This window comes from Australozyma saopauloensis, chromosome 2, assembly GCF_035610405.1.
Source record: "Australozyma saopauloensis chromosome 2, complete sequence".
Taxonomy (NCBI): Eukaryota; Fungi; Ascomycota; class Pichiomycetes; order Serinales; family Metschnikowiaceae; genus Australozyma; species Australozyma saopauloensis.
The window spans coordinates 691,231-715,308 of NC_086132.1; the positions used below are offsets into that span (position 1 = coordinate 691,231).

Below are 24,078 nucleotides of genomic sequence, written 5' to 3' on the forward strand. Positions count from 1 at the left end.
CCCATGTTCCCTCCAATAGCCTCCAACCACATCTAGACCATGAATTTTGAGCACATCGTCACCCACACAATCCACAATTACCAGCTCACATCAAGGCTGAAACAGCATCGGCGGCTCAAGCCCGAAAACGGCAAGATCATAGCCGAAGCCGTGGTCAAACAAGGCAATGACAAAAAACTACTTGAGCTTCTCAAAAAACGCGACCAGTACAATTCCAAGATCTTCGAATTGCTCAATTCGGCAGGAGAACAAGAGAATCCGGCACTCATAGTCGATCGGGCCGAGGCAGAGCATTACATCCGAAAACGGATTCTCAGAGACCGTCATAAGGTGGCTTCGATAAAAACATTAATTAAAAAACATACAGAACTACAAAAGCAATGGAAGTGCGACTTGGAGCAAATACAGGAAAAGAAACTGCAGGGTCTGGCGTACAAGGGCCTCGCCAAATTGAACCTGATGAATGCTGATCTGGAAAACCGTCTGAATCAGGCAAAGACTGAGGCATTGCAAGATTTGTATGGACGTGTTTCGAAGCGCCAGCAAGAATTGTCGGAAGAATCGGAGCGGACGCTTCGATCGTTGGGAGTTCCATTTTTCTCGACAGTAGAAGAAACGGCAGCAGAGAATAAAGTGTTTGTCCTTGAACTACTACAATCGCTGGTGTGAGACAATACTCAAGTCGGGACGTTTTCTCTACAAAGAAGTCTATAGTTACGCATTACATCCACGGACGGCATGTGCACAAATACTATTCTATTATACAGTCAGTTCTACCTTTTCTATGTCTCTTGTATTCCTTTTTGTCTTTCTCACTGCTTGGTTCTGATGGTGTAGTCTTCTCCTGACTTTGTGATGTACCGCACCCATGGATAGGATTGGTACTGGAGCTTGGGCTCGTTGATTCGTAAGTAGCGCACCTGGATGCCAGAGGTGGTGAAGTAGGGAATGGAAAAGTTGACCTTGATGGGCTTCTTCAGCAACTCCATCTCCTGGTCAACAACAGCGGGCAAGCCCAACTCTGCACGCATATGGTATTGTTTGCCTCCTGGGAATGTCTTGAGCTTCCAGATCATGCATGACTTTTCAGGAACCCATTTGGTTGAGCCGTACTCGCTTGTGAACTTGGGCGTGTCTGCATCTTCTGGTAGCGGGATGATGATCTCTACATTGTTTGCAGTGGACTTCTTTTTGATCTGCGCCTTGACAGAGCACAAGATCTCGATACGCGAATGCTTGTGCACCACGGTCTTGCAGTTGACCAAGATTAAGGGCTTCATCAAGAATTGTGTGGACAGCAAACGGTATGACATGACGGTGAACTCACCATCGGGAGGAATGAAGGTGATGATGCGCTCGTTCTCAAACTTGGATAAGCGCACACATTGATGGAATTTGATGTCCTCCATTTCGATTTTGCGAGAGCCAGAGGCGCCCAGCTCCGAAGGCGTGTCGTCGTCATTTGTGCTACTGGAGAAGATGCCCTTGTCATTGAGGCCCAAGCGGAGGTCGGGCATTCCACTGAGCTTGGATTTCATCTTGATCTCACCCAAAATCTCGCTGTTAAGCACCTGTCCGTTGGCGTTGATAAGCATGTTGATGGACTCCACCACGTCCAAAAAGGCTTCGTTTTTCTTGTAAGCAATACCCTCCTTACGCCAACTGACGGCGTTTGTCACCGCGTTTGGCGGCTGCACCTGTCTTGTTTTGCGGATCAACTTGTAGTAGTCCTGGGTGATGTACTCCTTCAAGATCTTTGTGTCTGTGATCTGCGGAACGCCGAAATCCATCATTTCGTCCAAGAGCTCGTAGATCACCACAAAGTTGTCGCGGATGGACTCCTCCTCCAAGCTCTTGAAGTACTGTGTGAGCACCTCTATAAGTCTCAGTAGAAACACCACCATGGTCATCACGTTGTCGTTTTTGCGGGTCAACGCGCAGACGTAGATGTTGTTGTGGTTGATGAACACGTAGTTGATGCCTTTGCTGGTCACAAACGGGCGGTATTGCAGATCTTCGTCGCCGTTTTCCAACTCAAGAAGAAGAAGCGGGAATTGCTCGATGGCCGAGGGCTCGATGTCGCCCTTGTAGTTCCGCGACAAGAGCGGTTTTCCCTTGATGTCGAGGAAATGTATTTGCGAGGCCATTGGGTGCTGTGGGTGGGGGGTATAGTGGCTTAGTGTGGTTTTAGTATGGGGGTAGTTACTAGGTGGTATTATGGGGTGAAAAATGGGTTGAGGGTGGTGGGTTTTGTTGATGGGAAATTTGAAAAACCTAGAAGCAAATTTGGTGCGAGAGGTTTTGGTGTATGGTTGATTTTTTCGAATATTGTCTCTTGTTTGTTGGTGTGTTTTTGTTGTACATCAATACAAAACACGACCATGGCAGAATGTGGTGAATTATGATGTCAGAGAAGTATACGAATATTGAGCATTTTATTTGAATAATCTTTAACTTTAATTTCTCTAGTAAATTTCTTTAGATCGAATTTTTGACACACATTTCCGTTTTCTCTATTTGCAGCCAAGGCTACTACACATTACAAAACTCAAAGACACGGTCGACTTTTCCTACGTCACCGCCAACAAAAACAAAAAAAAGGATCTTCTGAATCGCCAATGATTTCTGATTTCTTGCTCAGCCTTATTTTTAGCCGGCCAAGACTCATACTCGCTCGTGCCTTGGCAGATAACGACCGCACGGAAACTCCTACAGCCACAAGGGAATAGTCCCACCTAAAGAATGAAACAGAATTTACGAACCTTATTTTAGTTGGCACCCATATACGATGCACAATGCTGCGTTTTGCCGCGCTGCATCTCACACCCGCTGGAGAGCCATCAAAACCTGTCCAAAACCACCTCCACAGAAAACTCCGACCTCTACTCCATCCTCAATGTTTTCACAAGAAATGTTCCCTGGGTTTTAGTATTGCGGCCGGACCCTGTGCCTGCAGTACCCACACCACTATATGCCGTATTTTTCACCTAAATGACTTGCATTGTAAACATATAAATAGTACTTTATCTCCACCATACCCCAGGTCAGCACATTTTCACCGAATCCCTTCGTTTAAAAGAGCCAGAGACTGTATACAAATACAAAGTCCCCCAATTTCCTGTTGAATTACGAAGATTTCCTATATTCGACAGTTTGGCTAGTGACCCTCGTTAATTAGACAATTTCCGATAAGAACACAAATACAACACAAAAACAACCTAGCCTGGAAAAACAGTTCACCATAAAATGCTCTGGTTTCTTCTACTTTTGCCCGTCTTCGCCGCGGCGCTACCCACCATCGAGGTCAGAGGCAATGCCTTCTTCATCAGTGGTACAAATACCCGTTTCTACATGAAAGGTCTTGATTACCAGCCCGGAGGATCGTCGAAATTGTTCGATCCGCTCAGCAGCCCGGACACCTGCAAAAGAGACATTGCGTACTTTAAGCAGTTGGGCGTGAACACCGTTAGAATCTACTCCATCGACAATACCGGAGACCACGACGAGTGCATGCAGATGTTGGACGATGCTGGAATCTATCTTATTTTGGACACCAACATTCCCCGTGCATCCATTGCGCGCGATAGCGGTGCCAACTGTTCCTACAACACCATGTACTTGAACGAGGTGTTTGCCTCGGTCAAGTTGATGTCGAAGTATAACAACACCTTGGGCTTTTTCGCCGCCAACGAGGTCATCAACGACGAGACGACCACTCCGGCAGCTACCGTGGTGAAGGCTGTGGTCCGTGACATCAAGAACTTCCAGAAAAATACCGGCTTGAGAAGAATCCCTGTGGGTTACTCGGCCGCCGATGTGGAGCAGAACCGTTTGGATACCGCCCACTACTTCAACTGTGGCGACGATGAAATGGCCCGTGTGGACATGTTTGGCTTCAATGACTACTCGTGGTGTGGCCAGTCTTCTTTCCAGTTGTCGGGCTACAGCCAGAAAGTGCAGGCGTATGGAAACTACTCCGTCCCATTGTTCTTGTCTGAGTTTGGCTGCAACAAGGTGAGACCTAGACCATTCACCGAGGTTGGCGCCATCTTCTCGTCCCAAATGAGCAGTGTGTTCTCGGGTGGTCTCGTCTATGAATACTCCCAAGAGGACAACAACTACGGCTTGGTCCAGATCTCCTCCGACAACCAGACCGTCACCACCAACTCCGACTTTGACAACTTGAAAAAGCAATACGCTCTGGTTTCTAGTATCCCTAACAATGGTGGCTACCAGACCGGCTTGCCTCACTCCAACTGTCCTCCTCAGTCTGAAACTTGGCAGGCCTCGAATGACCTTCCTTCCACTCCTTTGGGTGCACTTAAATACATTAGAGGTGATGTTGAGCCCGAGGGACATGGCTTCGATGCTAACACCCAATGGGCTTGTGTCGCCGACGGAAACAACTCCGACAACAGCAGTTCCGGTTCTGCAAGCACCAGAACCAGCAGTAGATCTTCCTCTTCAGGCACTTCCTCCGGAACTAGCCAAGGCAGCTCCAGTTCGACCTCTACCCGTAAGAATGACGGTCCAACTTTGGAGGTTGCCTCTGGTATGGCTTCCATGGTGGCTTTGATTATGGCTTTCCTCTTATAATCACCAAAATATAAGTTACAATTCGTTTAATCTTTTCTAAATTTATCACTATACATAGCCTCACAGCTTCTGTTTGATTCCATACATCATCTCCTCCTTGTTGATCAAGTGACCAATGCTGTCCACCTCTTCCAACAACTTATCGATGTCATAAACCCAATTGTTCAACAATTCGTTCATGTCCTCGCTGTTGTTGGCCGAGAGGCCAGAGGATGCAACGCCGTGCTTTTCAAACTTCACGATTCCCTGGGGTCTGTTGATCTTACCAGAAATCATGCCCAGATTGACCAAAGCACTGATGTGTGTCTCGGCGTCGGCCACATCCAACTGCAACAAGGTTGCCACGCGCTTCAACTCGATGAACGAGTAGTATTTGCTGATGATTCTCAAGTTGTGTTCAATGACTCTCTTCTGCAAGTTCTTGGTGTTCTCATCGTTCTCCAGGAACATTGGAGACTGAGAAAACAAGTCACTGTAGTCAGCCTCAAGCTGGCCCCAACGGATGATCTCGTTGGTGGTGAAGATCTCCAACAACCGGAAGATTTTGGCACTGACATTCTTGGAGAAGACAGTGTTGGCCTTGATTTTATGGATCAAGTCGGATTGATAGTTGTCATAAGGAGACAAGATGATGGTGTATACGATGGAGATTAACAAGTCCTTGTAGTCAGCCGAGTCTTTGACGGCTGGAAGCTCCATGAGAAGCAAGGAGTTCTTGACGCTGGTGATGTAGTCTTTCTCGTAAGCGTTGATCTGTAAGAGATAGCGCAAGTATGTGGCCTTGTATTCCTCTGCCTTGGCAAAGTTCTGTAGCGTTTTCAATAAAATCTTCCTACTCAACACCTTGGCCTGTGCAAAGTCGTGCTTCTGCAACGTCAACGCCATCTGCTGCAAGATGTACTCGACCTTGGTATCAAACGGCATCATCGAGTACGTCTCCACCTGCAAGTCGCACAAGATCTCGGTGGCCTTGTCCAAGTCGCCCTGGGCCAAGTAGATGTCCGACAACATGCGAGAAACCTCCGCTCTTTCGACCTCCACGAAGATCTTCTTGTCGGTGATTGTACGGATGGTCTCGATGAGCGAGATTTTCTGTTTCAACTGCTTCTCGTCGCTGTCCTTCAACTTGGAGAGGTGCTTGATCACCTGCTGAATCATCACCTGGATCGCCGTCTTCATCTGGCCGTGCTTCTTCGAGAGCGACGTCACGAGCTCCTCCAAGTGTTCCCAGTCCGCATGGTCTACAAGAGTGTCTACAATACGGCCAATGATGCGTTTGCTGGAGGGCAAATCTGACGACTGGCGGATCTGTTTCTCGAGCACGAGGTACTTGTCGAGGGCTTCCTTGTAGTCCGGGAGCTGTTCGAGGAGGGGAAGCTGCTCGTCGAGAGTGGCGGAGAAGTCCTTTTCTGCTTTGAGGGGGTCTTCTCTGGACATTGTTGGTGGTGGGATTGGGAGTGGGAGTGTGTAATGTGAAATATGGGGGTGTGGGTATCGAGGGGCGAGAGCGGGTCCTTATATAGTTTTTTTTTTTTTGACCTAGGGGAGGAAATGCATGTGATTTTATTAATTTTGGAAGAATGGATTCTTTTTGTGAATTGTGATGGGTTTGATGGAGAGGTTGTATTTGATGGGATTGAGGTGGATCTAGAACTAAGGATTGAAGGTGCCGGAAATTGCGAAACAGAAAAGTGATTAGGGAAATATAACTAGTAATGATTTATGTGAAGCTTTCTTAAAGGGCTTTGCTTATTGGTTTGTTTCTTGGTTATGTGCTTTGTTGCTTCTGTCTCATTACTCTACAGAGTTTAAACATCCGACTCGTACTATGTCGTTCGATGATGCAATGCACAGTTTTTATTATATTGCGCTCTATACTGGTCCGTGTTCTGCCTCTTCTCCATACCCTCAAACTCTACAGTTGTTGATGTCAAACACCAAGACATCGCTGGCGCCAGCCTTCTTCAACTCATCCATGACGTGGCCAATGCGCGACTTCTCAACCATCGACGAAATGGCAACCCACTCCTCGGTGTCGCCAGGCTGCTTCTCCAACGAGGAAATCGTGGCAGAACGGCGGCCGGGCGTGATCTTCAACACATCTGGAACAATCGATCTAGGCGCATTGTAGTTACACAACACGTAGCTGTTGGCAGCCATGATACCTTGGAAACGGCTGAAAATGGTCTCCACCAACTCGGGGAAACGCGGCTGCTTGGAAGAAATCAAGTGTGCAGAGGTGGTCAAGACGGTCGAGATGGCCTTCAAGCCAGCAGCCTTCATGGTCTCACCGGACTCCACCAAGTCGACAATGGCATCACCGACACCAAGAGCAACAGAGGCCTCCACAGAGCCCCCCACGTACTTGATGGTGGTGTTTCCAGTGGAAGCACCGCAGGTCTTCTCCAAGTCTTCGAAATAGTCGGCAGCAAGCTTGGTGAACGAAGTGACGATCTTCTTGCCAATCAATTGCGCTGGCTCGTTGTACTCGCCCTCCTCAGGAACTTGCACCTGCAATTTACACTTGCCGAACTGCAAGTCCAACAAGTCCAGAACACTGTCGAACATGTTGGCCTCCATGACCTGGTCCAAGCCAGTAATACCCAAGTCACACTTACCCTCGCCGACAAAGGTGGGGATATCGGCGGCTGGCAAGAAAATGAGGGCCACAGGCATGTTGGTGGACAAAGCGATGTCCAAACGGTTGGAGCGGCGGAACTGGATGTCCACGCCGGCGAGCAAGCCGCAGCACTTCTCGTACAATCTTCCCTCTGGCGAGTTAGTATGGGGTTCAAATCTGGGACGAATTGGATGGGTTTTGGCGGAGATTCGGCGATTTTTCACCTGCCCATCGCATATTGCAGCCAGAACTACGAATTTTGCACGGGCAAAACGGCCGTCTGCAGGCGGAATTGACACATACTCTTGGGGACAGCAAATAATAGACGGTCGGGGAGGTGGTTGACTAAATCCATGGTTTTGGGATGATGGTGTGGGAAGGGTAAGATTACAACGGTTAAATTGATAGTGAGTCAACCCGGCTGTGTGCAGGCGCGGTCCGGCTGAAAAATTCGGAGTTGGGACCGTTTTCTTCAGAAGCGGCCCAATTTGGAAATTTGGCAGGATGACGAATGTTTATATTTTGCGTTTGTGTCTTTGTGTTTGGTGTTGATTATTTTTTTCTTTCTCTGTGAGCGTTCGGGGGCCGATGATATATGCATGGTGGACTCCCATGTGGGTCCTGGGGATATGGTAGGATGCGGATATTAGACACGAAAATGTCCGGATACTTAAAATTGGAATTGAGGCATTGCTGCTGCATTCTGTCGGAAGCAGAATGCTGGTATTTTTTTGTTGCCGAAGAATGTGATGGACAGAGAGAAACTGTGGGTGCCGAGTGATAATCGACCCTTGCATAATTTGTAGCTCAGACAGAAGTTCATCAAAACAAATCAATATCGCCATACCTCTTAACTGTGCATCATCTTATGATGATTCATTATCTGTCTTAGGGTTCCTAAGGCACGACTATTACGCTCTAGGAGACAACAGAAGCTGCAGTGATATCACTGGCGTCGCTGGGCGAAGACGCATACACTTTGTATCCTGTAGATGTAGCAGTGGGCGAGGCTGATGCGTCGGAATCCCACAGCGACTGAGCCAGGTCGGTCCGGTCCATGGCACGCACCAGGGGCTCGTCCACAACGCGGCGCATTGTCTGCCCGTTTCCATGGCCGTACCAATATTTGTTGAAGCTCCACATGAATAGGATCTTGGTCATGTCCCATGGTGTAAACTCGGGCCAAAGCCTATCGCTAAAGACAATGGCACACAGTGACGGCACGCACTGCCACAACAAAAAGTCAGAGAGACGATACGTTCCACTGGTACGGATGAGAAGATCTAGCGGAGGCAGCCCGGCAGTGTACATATGGTCTGTTAGAGTGTGCTCATCTACATCCAAGCCAGAGTCCTTATTCGCATCCTCTGCGGTTGTCCTTATGGCATGGGCCATCTCGTCACGAGAAGTATACGGAAAACATACGTTGAGGGTGGCCCTCGTGTTCTTGCGTGTGGTATGCATGATGTCTTTTAGGACTACGTTGACATCATCAGGAAGAAAGGCAAAGTTGCCCAAGATCCGCACACGGATACCGTACTTATCGCAAAGCTCGCCGTTCTGGCTGATCTGCATGAGCTTGGATTTCGCCAAATCCATCAACCAGTCCACCTCAGTCTTCAGTCTTTTGAAGTTCTCAATCAGAAATGCATAAACGGTCGCGCAACTAACGCCGGACTCGTACAAGAGCTCGAGAACGGCCGCCATACTGTCAAACCCCATGTTGTGGCCCTCTTTGAGTTCGATCTGGTGGTTTTTGGCGAATCTTCTGTTGCCATCCATAATGAGTCCAATGTGACGGGGGACAGGGCCCGTGCGGCTGACGCTGCCGATGACTTTTTTGATCCGCGACATGAGCAGACTATATCCGGGGAAAGTAGAGACCCATTCGGACATTTTGGGGTATATTTCGGAGGAATAGTGGGTAGTTCTGGGGATAGACCTGTGTAGTGGAAGGTGAGACAATGGGGAAGAGGAAATGGGGAGAATGGGGAATTATTTGGGAATTGTTTTTTTTTTGTGGAGCTTCTGCAGAAGAGAATGTGATTTTAGAGGTAGTATTTGATTTAGAGAGGTGTGTGGATGTGTTAGTGTAGACAGATGGTCTGTTGAAGGGAAGCTTAACGATGAATCAAGGTTGAGACAGTAAGAGATTGGAAAATTTAATTGGACTTTGAGATCGAAAGAGTTTTTGCGAGGGTTTTTGCAAAGGCAGAAATATGGCCAGAGATCCGGCTGAGGTACGGCTTAACGTGTGACGTGTGATTTTGTACAGAGTATAGTATGTGAAATGAGTATTGGCTGCAAATTCTAGAAGCATTAGAGTCACCATGATGACTACAAAACACATAACACGTGATTCAAAAAACAAAACTCGATACAATAAATTATCCAAAAGATGATCTCGAGCGGCAATTGAAGGAGACAGAGCAAGCACAGAGTCATAGCTGGCATTGTCTCAATTGACTGACTTCCAAAGTACAACTCCATATCGCTGAATTCACACACACAGTCGATTCACATACACTCAATTCACGCACACTCAATTCACACACACTCAATTCACACACAGTCAGTTCGAATTGTCAATTAAAACATGATCAAATCACACACAGTCAGTTCGAATTGTCAATTAACACATTGTCAATTCATATTATCAATGCTTCTCCATTGATAAGTTTACCTCTTCAGCACTATTTTCCACTTCCACTCCATTTATTCGTAAGTGGTCCGTTCTCTACACCTCCGCACTGTCCAAACACCAGTCGCCATTTCAACACGTAACGCAATCCAATTCCAGACTAAAGCTCCTACACATGAAAACCCCAATTTCGCGCTGGCACATGGAACAACCTTAATTGCTGACACATTCAACGGCCTACCCAAATAGGCACGGCGGTGTCTGTTCTGGGCCACCACTGCACACACCACGCGACTAACCAACCTTTTTTACGATCTTGGGGACCAGAAACGGCAAGGAACCATGACAAGCACTCAGTTTTTTAAGAAAAAAACGTCGTCAGCAATACCAACAGAGAAATTCAGAAACCACAAAAAAAAAAAATACACTCCTCTCCAATTTTCCCCGACTTCTTGTTGTTGGTAGTAGGGTGCCTGGCGCGCGTCGCGTTTCCAACCTGCAGACATCGATCCGTCCCATCTCCATACGTGACAATATCGACTACCACCTCTTTTTCCGTCACGTCTGGTCTCGTACTCGTCTTCTGTCGAAACCGAAGCTCTCCGTTTTTCACTCGCTCACCTTATACCACCTGACCTTTTTTCTGGCGCTTCCATTGGCCGAAAACTGGAGAGATCTTCAAACCTAAAAAGAATCCTCAACCACCCTATCCCTATACTGATTCGTCCTGCTATACCTGATACCTCCAATCGCACGTCCCAGTTTTGTGTTCGAGTGTCATTGGTCTGAATTGCATACTATAGCCCTTACTTCTATCCTTAATCAGTCTGTCATTCCTTCAATAACCCCTAGAAACCATGCTTTCTAGAAACCCTTCGCTCATGTCGACCGCATCACAGTCGCATAGTCATCCACAGAAAATCGGGCCCTGGAAGCTCGGGAAAACGCTTGGCCGCGGCGCAACAGGCCGTGTTTTGCTCGGTGTCCACCAGACAACAGGCCAAAAAGCCGCCGTCAAGGTGGTCAGTAAGTCCGAGTTGGGCGACGACCATGGCGCCCAGCGGTTGGGGCAAGACGGCGGTCTTCCCTATGGAATTGAGCGCGAGATCATCATCATGAAGCTCTTAACGCACCCCAATGTCTTGCGCTTGTATGATGTGTGGGAGACCTCCAAGGCTTTGTACTTAGTTCTAGAATACGTAGAAGGCGGCGAGTTGTTCGACTTGCTTGTAGAGCGCGGGCCCTTGCACGAGCAAGAGGCCGTCAAGTATTTCCGCCAGATCATCTTGGGAACAGCCTACTGCCATGCGCTAGGCATCTGCCATAGAGACTTGAAACCAGAGAACTTGCTACTCGATGCGTCACTCAACGTCAAGCTCGCCGATTTCGGAATGGCCGCCTTGGAAAGTAATGGTAAGCTTCTTGAAACCTCGTGCGGCCTGCCCCATTACGCGGCTCCAGAAATCGTGCTGGGTCTCAAGTATCACGGTGCAGCCTCCGACGTGTGGTCCTGCGGTGTCATTCTCTTTGCTCTCTTGACAGGCCGCTTGCCGTTCGACGACGAGAATATCAGAAACCTCTTGCTCAAAGTCCAGGCGGGAAATTTCGAGATGCCCGCTGATTTGAGTCCGGAGGCCCAGGACTTGATTTGGCGCATGCTTACCGTCGATCCCAGCGACCGTATTTCCACTTCCCTGGTCTTGAGCCACCGTCTCTTGAACAAGTACACTGTTCCCAATGAGGATCTCATCAGCGTCAAGTCCTTGCCTCATCCTGATACTGCGCATCGTTCCTTGGGTTCTCGCAAAAACATCGACCCTCAAATCTTAGAGAACTTATCCATTTTGTGGAACAAGCGCCCAGAAGAAGATATTGTCAAGTGCCTCCTAGCCGACGGCTCCAACCCAGAGAAGACCTTCTATGCCCTTTTACTCAGGTACAGACACAATCAAGATGAAAACCAAGGCTTGGGAATCGCTGTCCCTGGTGGCTCTGCCTCTCCAAGGAAGAAGATGACTCGGTCAAGCTCCAATCTCTCAAACACCCCACGAAAGAACAGACAGAGTCAAATCAATGCATCTAACTCTCGCAATAGACCAGTATCCTTCCAGCGCCGTTATGGCGTCAAGACTGGCCCTACAGGCCGCGAATCGGCTCCCTCCAGCGTTCACAACTCTCCTTATAGATCCCCAACTCGTAACGCCAGGGCGCTGCCCAGAAAGTCGAAGCACCAGAGCTATCGCGGTCAAGACGATCCTCTTCCACGTAATATTTATAACGACATTGTCTCCGCTGCTGCCGGAGGCAATGTGGCAGATTCTCTGCTCATCTCCATCCCCCCAACTCTACCTTCCAAGGACTCGATTTACGCGGCAACAGGCACCCCTGATACGACAACTATGGATCTCGCGGCCAAAGCTGGACTTGGCGCAAAAGACGGTGCCAAGCTCTCAGATGCTCCAAAGTTGGTGCCCAACGCAGGAAAGGCTGGAAAGCGTTCCCTGATGATCAGTAAGGGCCCCGGTAGTGCAGTCAACTCCAAAAACCACAAGAGAAAATCGATCCGTCAATCCTTGACCACTGGACTCAAACGTAATTCCATAACCATCAAGCTTTTGTCTACCTACGCCAAGCTCTCCAGTGAAACTGACTGGGAGTACATGGATAAGCAAACAAAGAGGACTTCCGCCACATTTGCTACCTTGTGTGATAAGATCTTCAATCACGAGGCCTACAACGAGGAAGATGAGAAGCTTATAGACGAAGAAGAACAGAAGGCAAAAGAATACGAAGCACTCATGGAATTGGAGCGGAAGAAGCACGAGGCAGAGTTCAAAGCGCGCCGAGAACTCGCAAAACAGAAAAAGCGTCAAAGTCGTCGTTCTATCTTGTCTCTGAGAAAGCTCCACATCACTGTTACTGAAGATGATGGAGTAAACGCAAAAGAGATGGAGGAAGGTGAAGCTGCAAGAAATTCAGACCTCGGCGGCATCACACAGCCAAAACGTGGCCAAAAGGCCAATGCAATGCGCTCAGTTTCTGAGCAAGCTGCCAGTGATCAAAAGGACCTCACTCCCGCCGATTTGGAGAACCTCAAACGTCGCTCAGCTACCCAGCCTGTGCCTCACCGTCGACTGACACCAGTGCTAGCCCGTCGCCCTGTTTCACGTTTGGATCCGTTATGGATTGCATTTGAGAACAAAGAAATCACTCGTGCCCAAGATGCCTTAGAAGCTGAGTTTGAAGATCTCAATCGCGAGAGAGCTCGCAAGCAGGCAAACCGTGAGCTGATGGTCTCAGTATCGTATCCTGGAGATGCAGAACTCGAGGTTGGCGACAACTATGAGCTTCCTGAACATCACTCAGAAGGAGCCAACTTAAGCGAAGAATACATGAGCGAAATCAGAAAGCTGCGTCTTCTTAACTCGCAGTATGACCTCCAACATCAATTGGACTTGGAGGGTGCGAAACGTGTTTCTGTCGCCAAGTCAAAACGTTCGTCCGTCAACCGCAGAACACTTATTGGCGAGGTTGAAATCCCAAAGGTCACTCGCAAGAGTGGCCAATTTGACAAAGCTTCTGGACTTGCAAACTCAAAGAGATTGTCACTCATCAGTTTCCGTTCTACCAAGGAGCTGTACCGGGACCTCAATAGTTTCCTCGATACACACAGGGAAGACTTGGACGAGGCAGAATTAGCTGAGGAAGAGCAACTCAACCAACAGAACATGCCGAAATTACGTACAAGCTTCGCTGATAGACTCGATCGGGCCGAGGCAGACGACGTCGATGACGATCGTGTGGATATTGCTTCTGTCATGGACTTTGACGAGCACTTGGCCAACAAGCGCTCCTCTTACTATGGCGGTGCCAAGGGCTCCTCCTTAGCTAATCCAAAGTCAATGTTGCTCCCAGATGACAAGGATGCCCAGAAGCTGAAAGGCTACGGTGCTCGCAGAAACTCTAAGTATAGTAAGAAAAGCATTAGTGAGCAGTCAGGCAAAACGGCCTCCAAGACTACTGCTGCTGCCGCTGCTGATGCCGACTATACCTTCTCGGAGGAAGACCACGAGCCCCGCCATGCTTCCGGTTCCACGAATGTCTTTGACAATATCAAGCTTCCTGAATCCGGTAAGGATACCCGCAAGTCTACTTCCCATCGTGTGAGTGCTCATCAGCCAAGCGCCTCAGCCATGCTTGTGCCCAATGTGAACAAGATTGGCAAGCTTGATGTCAAGGACGGTGGCTACAAAAGTAAGACCTATGGCGAGCTTTCGAATTCACGCAATGCGCAAAACAGTATGACAGATGTGTCTGTTGCGGGCTCGGATTCTTCTTTCGGAGCCTCGACGGTAGTAGCTGCAAAGCCAGCTGGCCAACCTAGCAACAACGGAACCCAGAAGCCAGCACAACAGACTCAAAAGACGGCTGCAAATCCTCCACGCGAGGAAAAACGCAGTCGCTCCATCTTCAGAAAGATGTCATGGGGAGCCAAGAAATCGTTGGAACAGAATCCTCAGGATTTGCCCTCTCCGGCCCATTCGGGACTGAATTCTGTTGAAGAGAAGAAAGGAAACTTATTCTCGAGAATTTTTTCAGGCAACGAAAAGCCCGTGGTGCAGCGCTACATCACCATTCTTCCAAAGAGAGAAATCATGACTGCTCTTTATGCTTTGTTGAACTCGTGGAACAATTTTGGTATCAAGGAATTGAAGAAGGACATGGAGGGATTCAATATTACCGGAGCTGTGTCCAATGGCAACTCGTTTCATATGAAGGGCTGTAAGTTTAGAATCAAGATCTCTCCAAATGACAGAGATCAGAAGTCGGAATTGATTTGTGCTCATGTTAGGGGATCAAAGACCACTTCTCAGACACTTTTCAAGGAAATCAAGAAGGTTTTGGAGAGAGAAGGGGTTATGGACGCCTAAGAATCTTTTTTGAACAATCGAATGGTAATATATATTTAATCTTTTTCAGAGTATGTCGGCGCTGTTTGTAGTAAATAATTCCTATGACACTAAGGCTAAATCTGTTACAAACCAATCCAATCTTGAATAAAATTGGAGATGATAATGAAGTAACCCGGTTTTTTACTGTGTAGAATTTAAGGTTGGCCGCTTTTGGAGAGTCGAATCGTTCAGCTTGAGAAAGATGCCAAAAAAACATTCGATCAAAGGCGATATCACAGTTCTCGATAACAAAAGAGAAACATTGATATGACTTGACTTATGTTCTTTGTCGGTGTCACTAATCCAGATATTTAGGCCCTGTTAGGTAGACGTTAGAATGCTTACGTCAGCCGACCGGATTAGGAAGTCTCGATCTGGAGCACGGTTGTTAGGTGTACCAGGATGGTGTAAAATGACCTGTGACGCTTAGCTGAAAGGTCACAGGTTGGGATGCTAGGAATATTCGTATATAAAAGGGAGGCTTCGTGCGCCCGTTTGTGTTAAAAGGTCAATCACAATATACTCTTTTCTAAGTACTAAATCACTTAAACTATCAGTAATCTAACACGCACAGAGTATTTCAACAAGACTACCGAATTAAGAATATAGAGATTGCTCTTGACGCTAGTATATGTACTGAGTGAAAATGAATAGATAATTACGAAAGAGCAGCACGGAGTTATGGGACCGCCACAGACGGACATCTCCGAATTGGTCTTTGGGCCATGTCATGACAAACTCATTGATGAGACGATTGTTTGGAAAATGATGATTTGAACCACGGAGAACATCGTACAATATCAGATCGTGATTGCAGTCTCCAGACTTTGAATCGCTAGTAGAGGATACTTTTTTGATTAAATCTGCAGCCTTTCCAATCATTCACAGCCATTTGCTTTTTCGTTCTTCTAAATAGAGACGTCCGCCCTCAAGAACAAGAGCAATGTAGCTTGTTATCAGTACATACCTTGCAAGATCCCTTTGTGTCTCTAAATTGAACTCGGTGAGTTCTCGATGCGCCTCCGGATTTTTACATTTGAGATCATCGAACAGCATGAATTTTTTGTTTAGACGAACAATATTTTGTTCGACTAATTCCGTGTAATCCAGTTCCCATTTATGAGCAAGTTCTAGGAATTTTCGAGGTTCAAGAGCAATTTTTTCGTCATATTTGAAACTTTCAAGTTCTCTGCAGTTTTTCTCGATGAATAATTGAATTTCGCAAGTTGTTTTTTCGAGAAATCTTGATTGTTCCTCAATGATCATCTTAACTTCATGCAAATGTGCTGCTGGAGTCTCACGGGCTCGAGAATCATGTCCTATCATAAGACATCCGAGTCTATTCGTTATCAAATTGACATGTATGGATGTTTTGATTTCAATATCATTATACGCTACCCGAAAAAATTGCTTCTGCCAATATGGACAAAGAGGCGATCTTTGCATGATGTCACAAGGATTGTATGTCCAATACTCAGTTTCGAGACAATTCCCTCTCTCAAACATCAGCAACCAAGTCTGAGATCCTGGAGTGCGCAGTTCATTGATAAGTCTTGACCAAGGCCATGGTATATTGTCCTGATTAGTAGAGGCAAGAACAAAATACAAACCCGGCATAGTCCACAATTCGTTAAAAATAGCATCTTGAGACCGTGAGTCACAGCTACATCCCAGGAAGAGGGATCTGTTTGACAGAAACTGAGCCTTGAGGTAGCACTCGCGGAAATCATCCCTGAAGCGGTAATCCGAGCCGGGAAAGTAAATGAACTTAAATACTTTAAACCCATCATTCGATGCAAAAACTTTCACGAGTTGTTGAACCCTGGAATAGGTTAAATCCCACTGTCCGGGCGAATCTTTCTCTATCTCAAATCGCGAAGCGCACAAGAATCCACACGCCAGCTTGAGCATGTGGGTCCAAATACTCTTTACAAAGTCTCGAGAGACCTTTGGGTATTCTCTGAGAAATGCTCGTCCCTCAGGGGTCTTTAACCCATCAACAATAGTCAATGCAACGGCGTCTGTAGGAATCTGGCCTGGTATTGCAATGAGTTTTTTGACCAAGTCTACAGCCAACTCTAAATTTTCTTTAGCTGAAACTTTGCTAAGGAATTTCCTCAGATCTATTTTCTGAAGGCATTTATAAAGAACCTCCAAGTTCGCTTCCAATTTCTGATTGAACATTGATTGAAGAAAATAAACACCGTTGCTTTCAGCCAAAGCATGGAAAACAGGTTCGAATTTGGTTTTGTTGGATGATCGACCTGAACTATACTCTGAGATTTTGCTCATCAACAATTCCACAATCTTTCTTAAATTCTTTTTGTTTTCCTCAGTAAATGGCGCCGAATTCGTCTTGATCGGTTTCAAAGTTCGTGCTTGCCGAGCGGTCGAAGTTCGTGCTTGAGGCACTTCCAAAGAATCATTCGAATATTGGTTGGGACCTTGCTGAGCAGTCGGAGTTCGTGCTTGCTGAGGGGCCGAAGTTGTTGGCTGAGGTACCGTCGAAGAACCATGCGAATATTGGTAGGGAACTTGCCGAGCGGTCGAAGTTGGTGCTTGAGTTGCCTGAAAAGCGGTAGAAGGAGGTACTTGCGATATTTGATGACCAGTCAAGGAAGAAAGACGACACAGCTTCTCAGTGTCATACTGATATTGAGAGATTCCCTTCTGAGCAGCTCCCACCGTTGATGCTGCTTCCATGGAACTTACTTCGTGAGCTTGGTTAGTTTGAACATGTTTGCTCGAAACCTCGGGCTCAATTGATATTTGCTCAAGTTGTGGAGGACTCATTGAGAATACGAAGAAAGGCTCTGGTAAACGATTTGTAAAGAGGCTGACAAATGCAGAAAAGACCGGCTCAATAGAGAACAATGATTAAGTTCAAGTATATCTGGGCGGAAGGTGCAGCTTATATAGACTTTTTTTTACTCGGATTTTGGTTTTGCCATGGTTGCAAAAATCATGCTGGCCCTGCACATTATATTCATGTGCAGTCTACGACTGAAGTCAAAAATGTGTGTGTCCATAGTACATATACTACAACCTTTTGAAATCCTCTCAGAGTATCCGTGAAAATACAAATAAATTGTCTTATTTGAACCTTTAGCCGGTCTTAGAACTGAATTTGCGCGTCTTTGGTGCTATACTCTGACAATTATGAAGTACCAGTGACTGTTAGGTAGACATTAGAATGCTTACGTCAGCTGACCAGATTAGGAAGCCTCGATCTGGAGCACGGTTGTTAGGTGTACCAGGATGGTGTAAAATGACCTGTGACGCCTAGCTGAAAAGCCACAGGTTGGGATGCTAGAAATTCTCGTATATAAAAGGGAGGCTTCGTGCGCCCGTTTGTGTTAAAAGGTCAATCACAATATACTCTTTTCTAAGTACTAAATCACTTAAACTATCAGTAATCTAACACGCACAGAGTATTTCAACAAGACTACCGAATTAAGAATATAGAGATTGCTCTTGACGCTAGTATATGTACTGAGTGAAAATGAATAGATAATTACGAAAGAGCAGCACGGAGTTATGGGACCGCCACAGACGGACATCTCCGAATTGGTCTTTGGGCCATGTCATGACAAACTCATTGATGAGACGCTTGTTTGGAAAATGATGATTTGAACCACGGAGAACATCGTATTATATCAGATCGTGATTGACGTCTCTAGACTTCCAATCACTAAAAGAGGGTAAGTTTTTGATCAAATCTGCAGCCTTTTCAATCAATTTCAGCCATTTGTTTTTTTCCTTTCCTAAATAGAGACCTCCGCCTTCGAAATTAAGGGAAATGTAACTTGTTTCCCGTAAATACCTTGCAAGGTACGTTTGTGTCTCCGTATTAAATTTGTTGAGTTCTTGACGCGCCTCCGGTAATTCAATTTTAGGAATATCAAGCAGCATGAGTTTTCCCTTTAGACGAACAATATTTTGTTTGACTAACCCCTTGAAACCCTCTTTCCACTTATCAGCAAGTTCGAAGAACTTTAGAATTCGAAAAGTTTGAATTCGCAATATTTGAATTGGAAAAAGTTTCTCCAATTTTTCTCGATGAAATTTTGAGCTACGATAGTTTTTGTTTCTGAGGTATTCCGATTGAGATTTGACAATTGACATAATTTCATACAAATGTGTAGCTGGGACCTCACGGGCTCGAAAATTATGTCGTATCGTGAGAAATGCGAGCCTGTCGTAAATCAGTTTGAATTGACTGGATTTGTCGATTTCAATATCATTATACGTTTCCCGAAAAAATTGCTTCTGCCAATCTGGACAGAGAGGCGATGTTTGCACGATTTCTCGAGAACCGTATGTTAAATACTCAGCTTCGAGACAAATACCTCTTCAGAGCAACGGGAGAAATGTCTTTATTTCTATTCTTCAGATTCGAGACGTTCAAACCAAGGCTTTGGGACATTTTTCCGATTAGTACAGGCAAGAACGAAATACAAACCTGAACTGGTCCATAGTGCGTCAAAAATAGCATCTCTAGTACCCGAGTCTAAGCAAATTGCCGCAGGTAAGGCTTGCTTTGACAGCAACTCATTCTTGAGATAGTCTTTGACAAATCGACCTATAAGGCTGGCATACTGTTCGGATAAGAGTATGAACTTGAATGCTTTGAACCCATCATTCGATGCAAAAACCTTCACGAGTTGTTGTCTTTGGGATTCAATCAATGTCCAGCGTTCCAGCGAACGTTTCTGTACTTCGAACCGCGAAACGCACAAAAAATGACACGCAAAGTTTAGCATGTTGATCCAAGAATCCTTGAATAAGTTTTGAGAGTCCTTCCGGAATTCTCTGAAAAATGCTCGTCCTTCAGGGGTCTTTAATCCATCAACAATAGTCAAAGCAGCGGCGTATGTAGGTATCTGGCCTGATCTTGCAATGATTATTTCGACCGAGTCAACAGCCAACTCTAGATTTTCTCCAGATGAACCTTTATTGAAGATATTGTACAGATCGATTTTCAGCAAGCATTCAGAGAGTTGCTCCACCTCCTCCTCGAAGCGGAATCTGCACACTGATCGAAGAAACAATACACCGGTATTTCCAGTCAAAGCACGGTGAAGTGCTTCAAAATTGTACTTCCTCCGTAAAATTCCCGAATTCAAGTTCGAGATCTTCTCTATGAGCAACTTAACAATCAATTCCAAATACTCTTTGTTTTCATCCGTAATTGGTTCCGTAGTCATATCAATTGATTTTTCTCGGGGAGTAACCCTCGGAGTGGCTGAGCAAGACGGCTTTACCGACCTCGGAGCTTTCTCTATGTAGTTTAGATTATCTTTTGGAGCATCATTCGGATATTGACGAATGATTTGCCGAGCGGTCGAAGTTGGTGCTCGAGATACCTGACAAGCGGTAGAAGGAGGGATCTGCGATACTTGTTGACCAGTCAAGGAAGAAAGAGGACACAGCTTCCCAGTTTCATACTGACATTGAGAGATTCCCTTCTGAGCAGCTCCCACCGTTGATGCTGCTTCCATAGAATATACTTCCTGTGCTTGATGAGTTTGAACATGTTTGCTCGAAACCTCCGGCTCAATCGATTTTTGCATGAGTTGTGGAGGACTCATTGAGAATACGAAGAAAGGCTCTGGTAAACGATTTGTAAAGAGGCTGACAAATGCAGAAAAGACCGGCTCAATAGAGAACAATGATTAAGTTCAAGTATATCTGGGCGGAAGGTGCAGCTTATATAGACTTTTTTTTACTCGGATTTTGGTTTTGCCATGGTTGCAAAAATCATGCTGGCCCTGCACATTATATTCATGTGCAGTCTACAATTGAAGACAGAAATGTGACAGTAATCGTCAATTTTCAACATCTTCTCAGGGGTTCCGTAAAAATTCAAATCAAATCTCTTATTTGAACTTTCAACCGGTCTAAGCGCTAAAATTGTGACAGTTCTACATGTCGGAAAATACAGACTCGCATGTGTTGCATTCGATAGGAGGACGTGTTTTGTTCCAGTTGTCATAAGTCTTGCACTTTGTGGTGCTTGTATCGTATATCACTCCACAGCGATACACATAGTGCCACATATGAAATCTAGCTCTTGAGATCTCGATGGCAGATTTACACTAGCGAGCTCATGAGTAAGTTTGATGGAACGAATTGTTGTTGAGCACATGTAATCGAAGAGAGTATATTTTTCAGGCTGATCTTTTATAATTCCTACTTGATTGATGACTAGCTTGCTTAGCCACTACATTGGTTTTAAGACTTGTGTTCTGTGATCTCTGATCAACCGTAGGCATCTCTATTTATACCTCGATCTAGCCTCCTGGCCAGCCGTATACCTGAGTATTGTCAAAGCGACGCTTCTGGAACTTGCATCTGTTTTCGAAGGCGCACGTTGTAGGTATGCTGGTCCATCTAATGTGCCCTGCACAATGCGATTTCGCTTTTGCAACACAACACGTTAACGGCTTATGCACATCAATATACGACAATTTGGGCTGCTGTTGCACATAACATTCATTTCACTTTTATCGGCATGTTGTATTGAATAAGAATATCAATCTGAGAACCTCATTTCATGGAAACAAGACTGTTCAAAAATTTAAGTACGCAAGCAGCCCTTATCTCCTGTACGTAAAAGCGTCAACTAGAGGTGCGGCGCCTAATCTTCGTGATCTCGAAACGCTGTCACGCAAATAAAAATACTCTGCGGTTTCAAAAAACAGTCTGCATACCTAAAATAAACCATAAAAGTGCCACATTGGTCAACTTCTGCCAATACCCATTCACTACTTTCTAGTAGATATCACTTCCCAACGTGAAACAAGAGCGTTCTCTAAAAATCAAATGAGCTCTCTGCAACTTATTCAAGATTCCAAAAATCTGATTCTGGTAGCTGTGCCACTCATGGAAACTCCTTTGCAGATTGCACAGTCAGCCCCAGTCACCCAACGAAAAAAACGGAAACAAAAAAGGAGAAGAGGGGGAAAAAAGGTAGATATTTCACCTGCTTCTCCTCTTGCGGTCCAACCAAATACATTGACTACTCCTGATAATGTTCAACCACCTCCATCACCAAAAAAAAGAAAGGGGAGGAAAAAGGGAACAAAACATCGTCGCAACTCATCAACTGGATTGCAGGTCGAACAGCCATCTCCATTGACTGCTCAGCAGAACACTGAGCCATCTTCATTGACTGCTCGACAGACCAATGAGCCACCTTCGTCTTCTAAACGAGGAAATGCAAGGGGGAGGGGCGGAAAACATTATAGCACTAGTTCGACTGGTCTAGAGGCTCAAACAACTCTGTTGACTACTCCATTACTGAAAAAGAGAAAAGGGAAAAAGGGCAAAAAGGGAAAAAAGCACCGTTGCAATACTTCGGCTGCTCAGCAGAACGTCCAACCATCTCCATCGACTCTTGAGCAGGCCGCCCAACCAGGTCAATTGACAGCTTTGCAAGTGGGTCGAGTACCACATGTGACTTTTAACTCTCATGAAGCATCATTCGTTGAGTCAAATTGGGCAACTACAGATCCTGATATGGAATCAAAACATTCTTGCTCCATGGAAATTCCGATAGACGAAAGACTCAGCTTGGAATTACTCCTTTATGGATTTGTGCTATCTCTTGTGACTAAACCAAGATTGCGCAGACGGAAGATAAACCTTGACTCACTCTGCGTAGTTTTGAGGGGGAAAAACGGCGCGTCATTACTTGCGTCAATTACAACACCCTGCCTTGCAAATCAGTTGGATAGTCTCTGCTCTCATCTAAAATACACTGAGTTGAAGACGGCAGAACTACCATTACCTGAACTTCATCGAAAAAAGGCTTTGACTTTGATCAAACAACTCATCACGAGACCAGGCAGGGTTCCTACAGATGCCGATGCTCTGATACTTCTTGACGAATTGAAGACACGTGAAGGTCAATTGTTTCTCAAAGCTTTCTTGGATGCCTTCAATCAACCTGCTAAGAAGGATGCTTTTGACATGATCGTGGTAGCATGTGAAATTTTGAGTAGTTCACTGTATGAACCGGTTGAAGATTACTCTGATTGTCGGCAGAAGGCCCGTTTTGTTGTGAAGTCTTTTGTAACATATGGAGGTGCCAAAATCCTCATGGTATTTCTTGGATGTGCACTGCACCCCAAGCTTAAAAAAACCATAGATGCCTTTCTCCTGGGAAAAAAGGGCGAGGTAAAAGTCGCATTTGAAGCTCTTACTTATTCTCTTATGTACGATACGTTTTACAGAGAAGTCTTATTTGAGACATTATGGAGCCGAGTGGGTTTATCTTTTATGCTTTTGACATCGCATCGGAACTCAGTGCCCAAAGCGTGGGAAATGATCTTAGCCCCGGAAGGGTATTCGCCATCAACCACATCGAAACGCTTCTCTCGTTGGTGGCATTCCTATTTTCCTAGATCCAAGTTGTTCCGATTCTTGTAAGAGAAAACAATTTGTTTTCCTATGTTATCTGGCAACTTCCTTTCGCGAAACGATTGGCGGTATACCTCGGTGCAAGCTGGTCTATAATGCAAGTAAATTCTCCATGCTGTTTTGAAGATCAAAAAATTTAACTTAAATGAATATACATACAAATCGTGTTTGCTTGAGTGTTCTCGGGCGTTGCCTAAGAATTTGAGTAGAAACCGATTGTTTATCAATAGGACTTTTTTATGCGTGTCATTGACATATCTGCTAAACTAATTCTAATCTCAATGAGGGCTCATCCCTCACCATCACCATTATGAAAGGCCGGTTTCCGATCGATCTGTTAGTCCTCGTTCATAATGAAGTGTACCAGCTAATTCGTGATGAAGCTATCATTGGATACTTATAAATGCAAACCTTACATATATATACATACTCCTGCAAAAATAAATTTGCAGATGATATCTTTGTGACGAAGAAATGATTCGTTTTCTTGATCAGAATAGGCAGGTTTATTTGATCTTCAATTGTGAGCCCGAACACCAAAATCAGCTAGCGTGCCTCACTATAATTAAGGATCGAAACATCGGCAACCATCACATAATATTACGAATCATGCAGAATTATACTGATCAAAAACAATATCACCTGTCAGGAGTTCAACAAATGTATCAGTATCAATTTATAGCGGGTGATTGTGGTGCAAGATCTAGGATTTTTCCTACTTCCGGGCGCTGCAAGCAATCCTTTCAGTCAAAATATGAGGCAATATGAACCAAATTCTCTTAATCCGGAATCAGATGCCATCTCACAGATTGAGGAACAAGTTCTCTCGCCTGGTTTTATCATGT

At 45.6% G+C, this 24,078-nt stretch overlaps 6 protein-coding genes across 6 annotated transcripts; 2 read left to right on the forward strand and 4 right to left on the reverse strand.

Annotated features, from left to right (window-relative positions):
* Positions 1-812: 812 nt before the first annotated feature.
* On the reverse strand, positions 813-2,147 carry PUMCH_001539 (uncharacterized protein; the record flags this gene model as incomplete). Its single annotated transcript, XM_063020585.1, has 1 exon — positions 813-2,147. One exon carries the CDS (start codon positions 2,145-2,147, stop codon positions 813-815), a length of 1,335 nt encoding a protein of 444 aa, XP_062876655.1.
* A 1,099-nt stretch (positions 2,148-3,246) lies between these two features.
* Positions 3,247-4,596, forward strand: PUMCH_001540 (uncharacterized protein; the record flags this gene model as incomplete). Its single annotated transcript, XM_063020586.1, has 1 exon — positions 3,247-4,596. The coding sequence occupies one exon, from the start codon at positions 3,247-3,249 to the stop codon at positions 4,594-4,596; it is 1,350 nt and encodes a 449-aa protein (XP_062876656.1).
* Positions 4,597-4,656: 60 nt separating this feature from the next.
* On the reverse strand, positions 4,657-6,033 carry PUMCH_001541 (uncharacterized protein; the record flags this gene model as incomplete). The annotated part of the gene is made up of 1 exon (XM_063020587.1): positions 4,657-6,033. The coding sequence occupies one exon, from the start codon at positions 6,031-6,033 to the stop codon at positions 4,657-4,659; it is 1,377 nt and encodes a 458-aa protein (XP_062876657.1).
* A 471-nt stretch (positions 6,034-6,504) lies between these two features.
* PUMCH_001542 (uncharacterized protein) lies at positions 6,505-7,272 on the reverse strand (the record flags this gene model as incomplete). Its single annotated transcript, XM_063020588.1, has 1 exon — positions 6,505-7,272. The coding sequence occupies one exon, from the start codon at positions 7,270-7,272 to the stop codon at positions 6,505-6,507; it is 768 nt and encodes a 255-aa protein (XP_062876658.1).
* An 862-nt stretch (positions 7,273-8,134) lies between these two features.
* Positions 8,135-9,112, reverse strand: PUMCH_001543 (uncharacterized protein; the record flags this gene model as incomplete). The annotated part of the gene is made up of 1 exon (XM_063020589.1): positions 8,135-9,112. The coding sequence occupies one exon, from the start codon at positions 9,110-9,112 to the stop codon at positions 8,135-8,137; it is 978 nt and encodes a 325-aa protein (XP_062876659.1).
* Positions 9,113-10,714: 1,602 nt separating this feature from the next.
* Positions 10,715-14,788, forward strand: PUMCH_001544 (uncharacterized protein; the record flags this gene model as incomplete). The annotated part of the gene is made up of 1 exon (XM_063020590.1): positions 10,715-14,788. One exon carries the CDS (start codon positions 10,715-10,717, stop codon positions 14,786-14,788), a length of 4,074 nt encoding a protein of 1,357 aa, XP_062876660.1.
* Between the last annotated feature and the right edge of the window lie 9,290 nt (positions 14,789-24,078).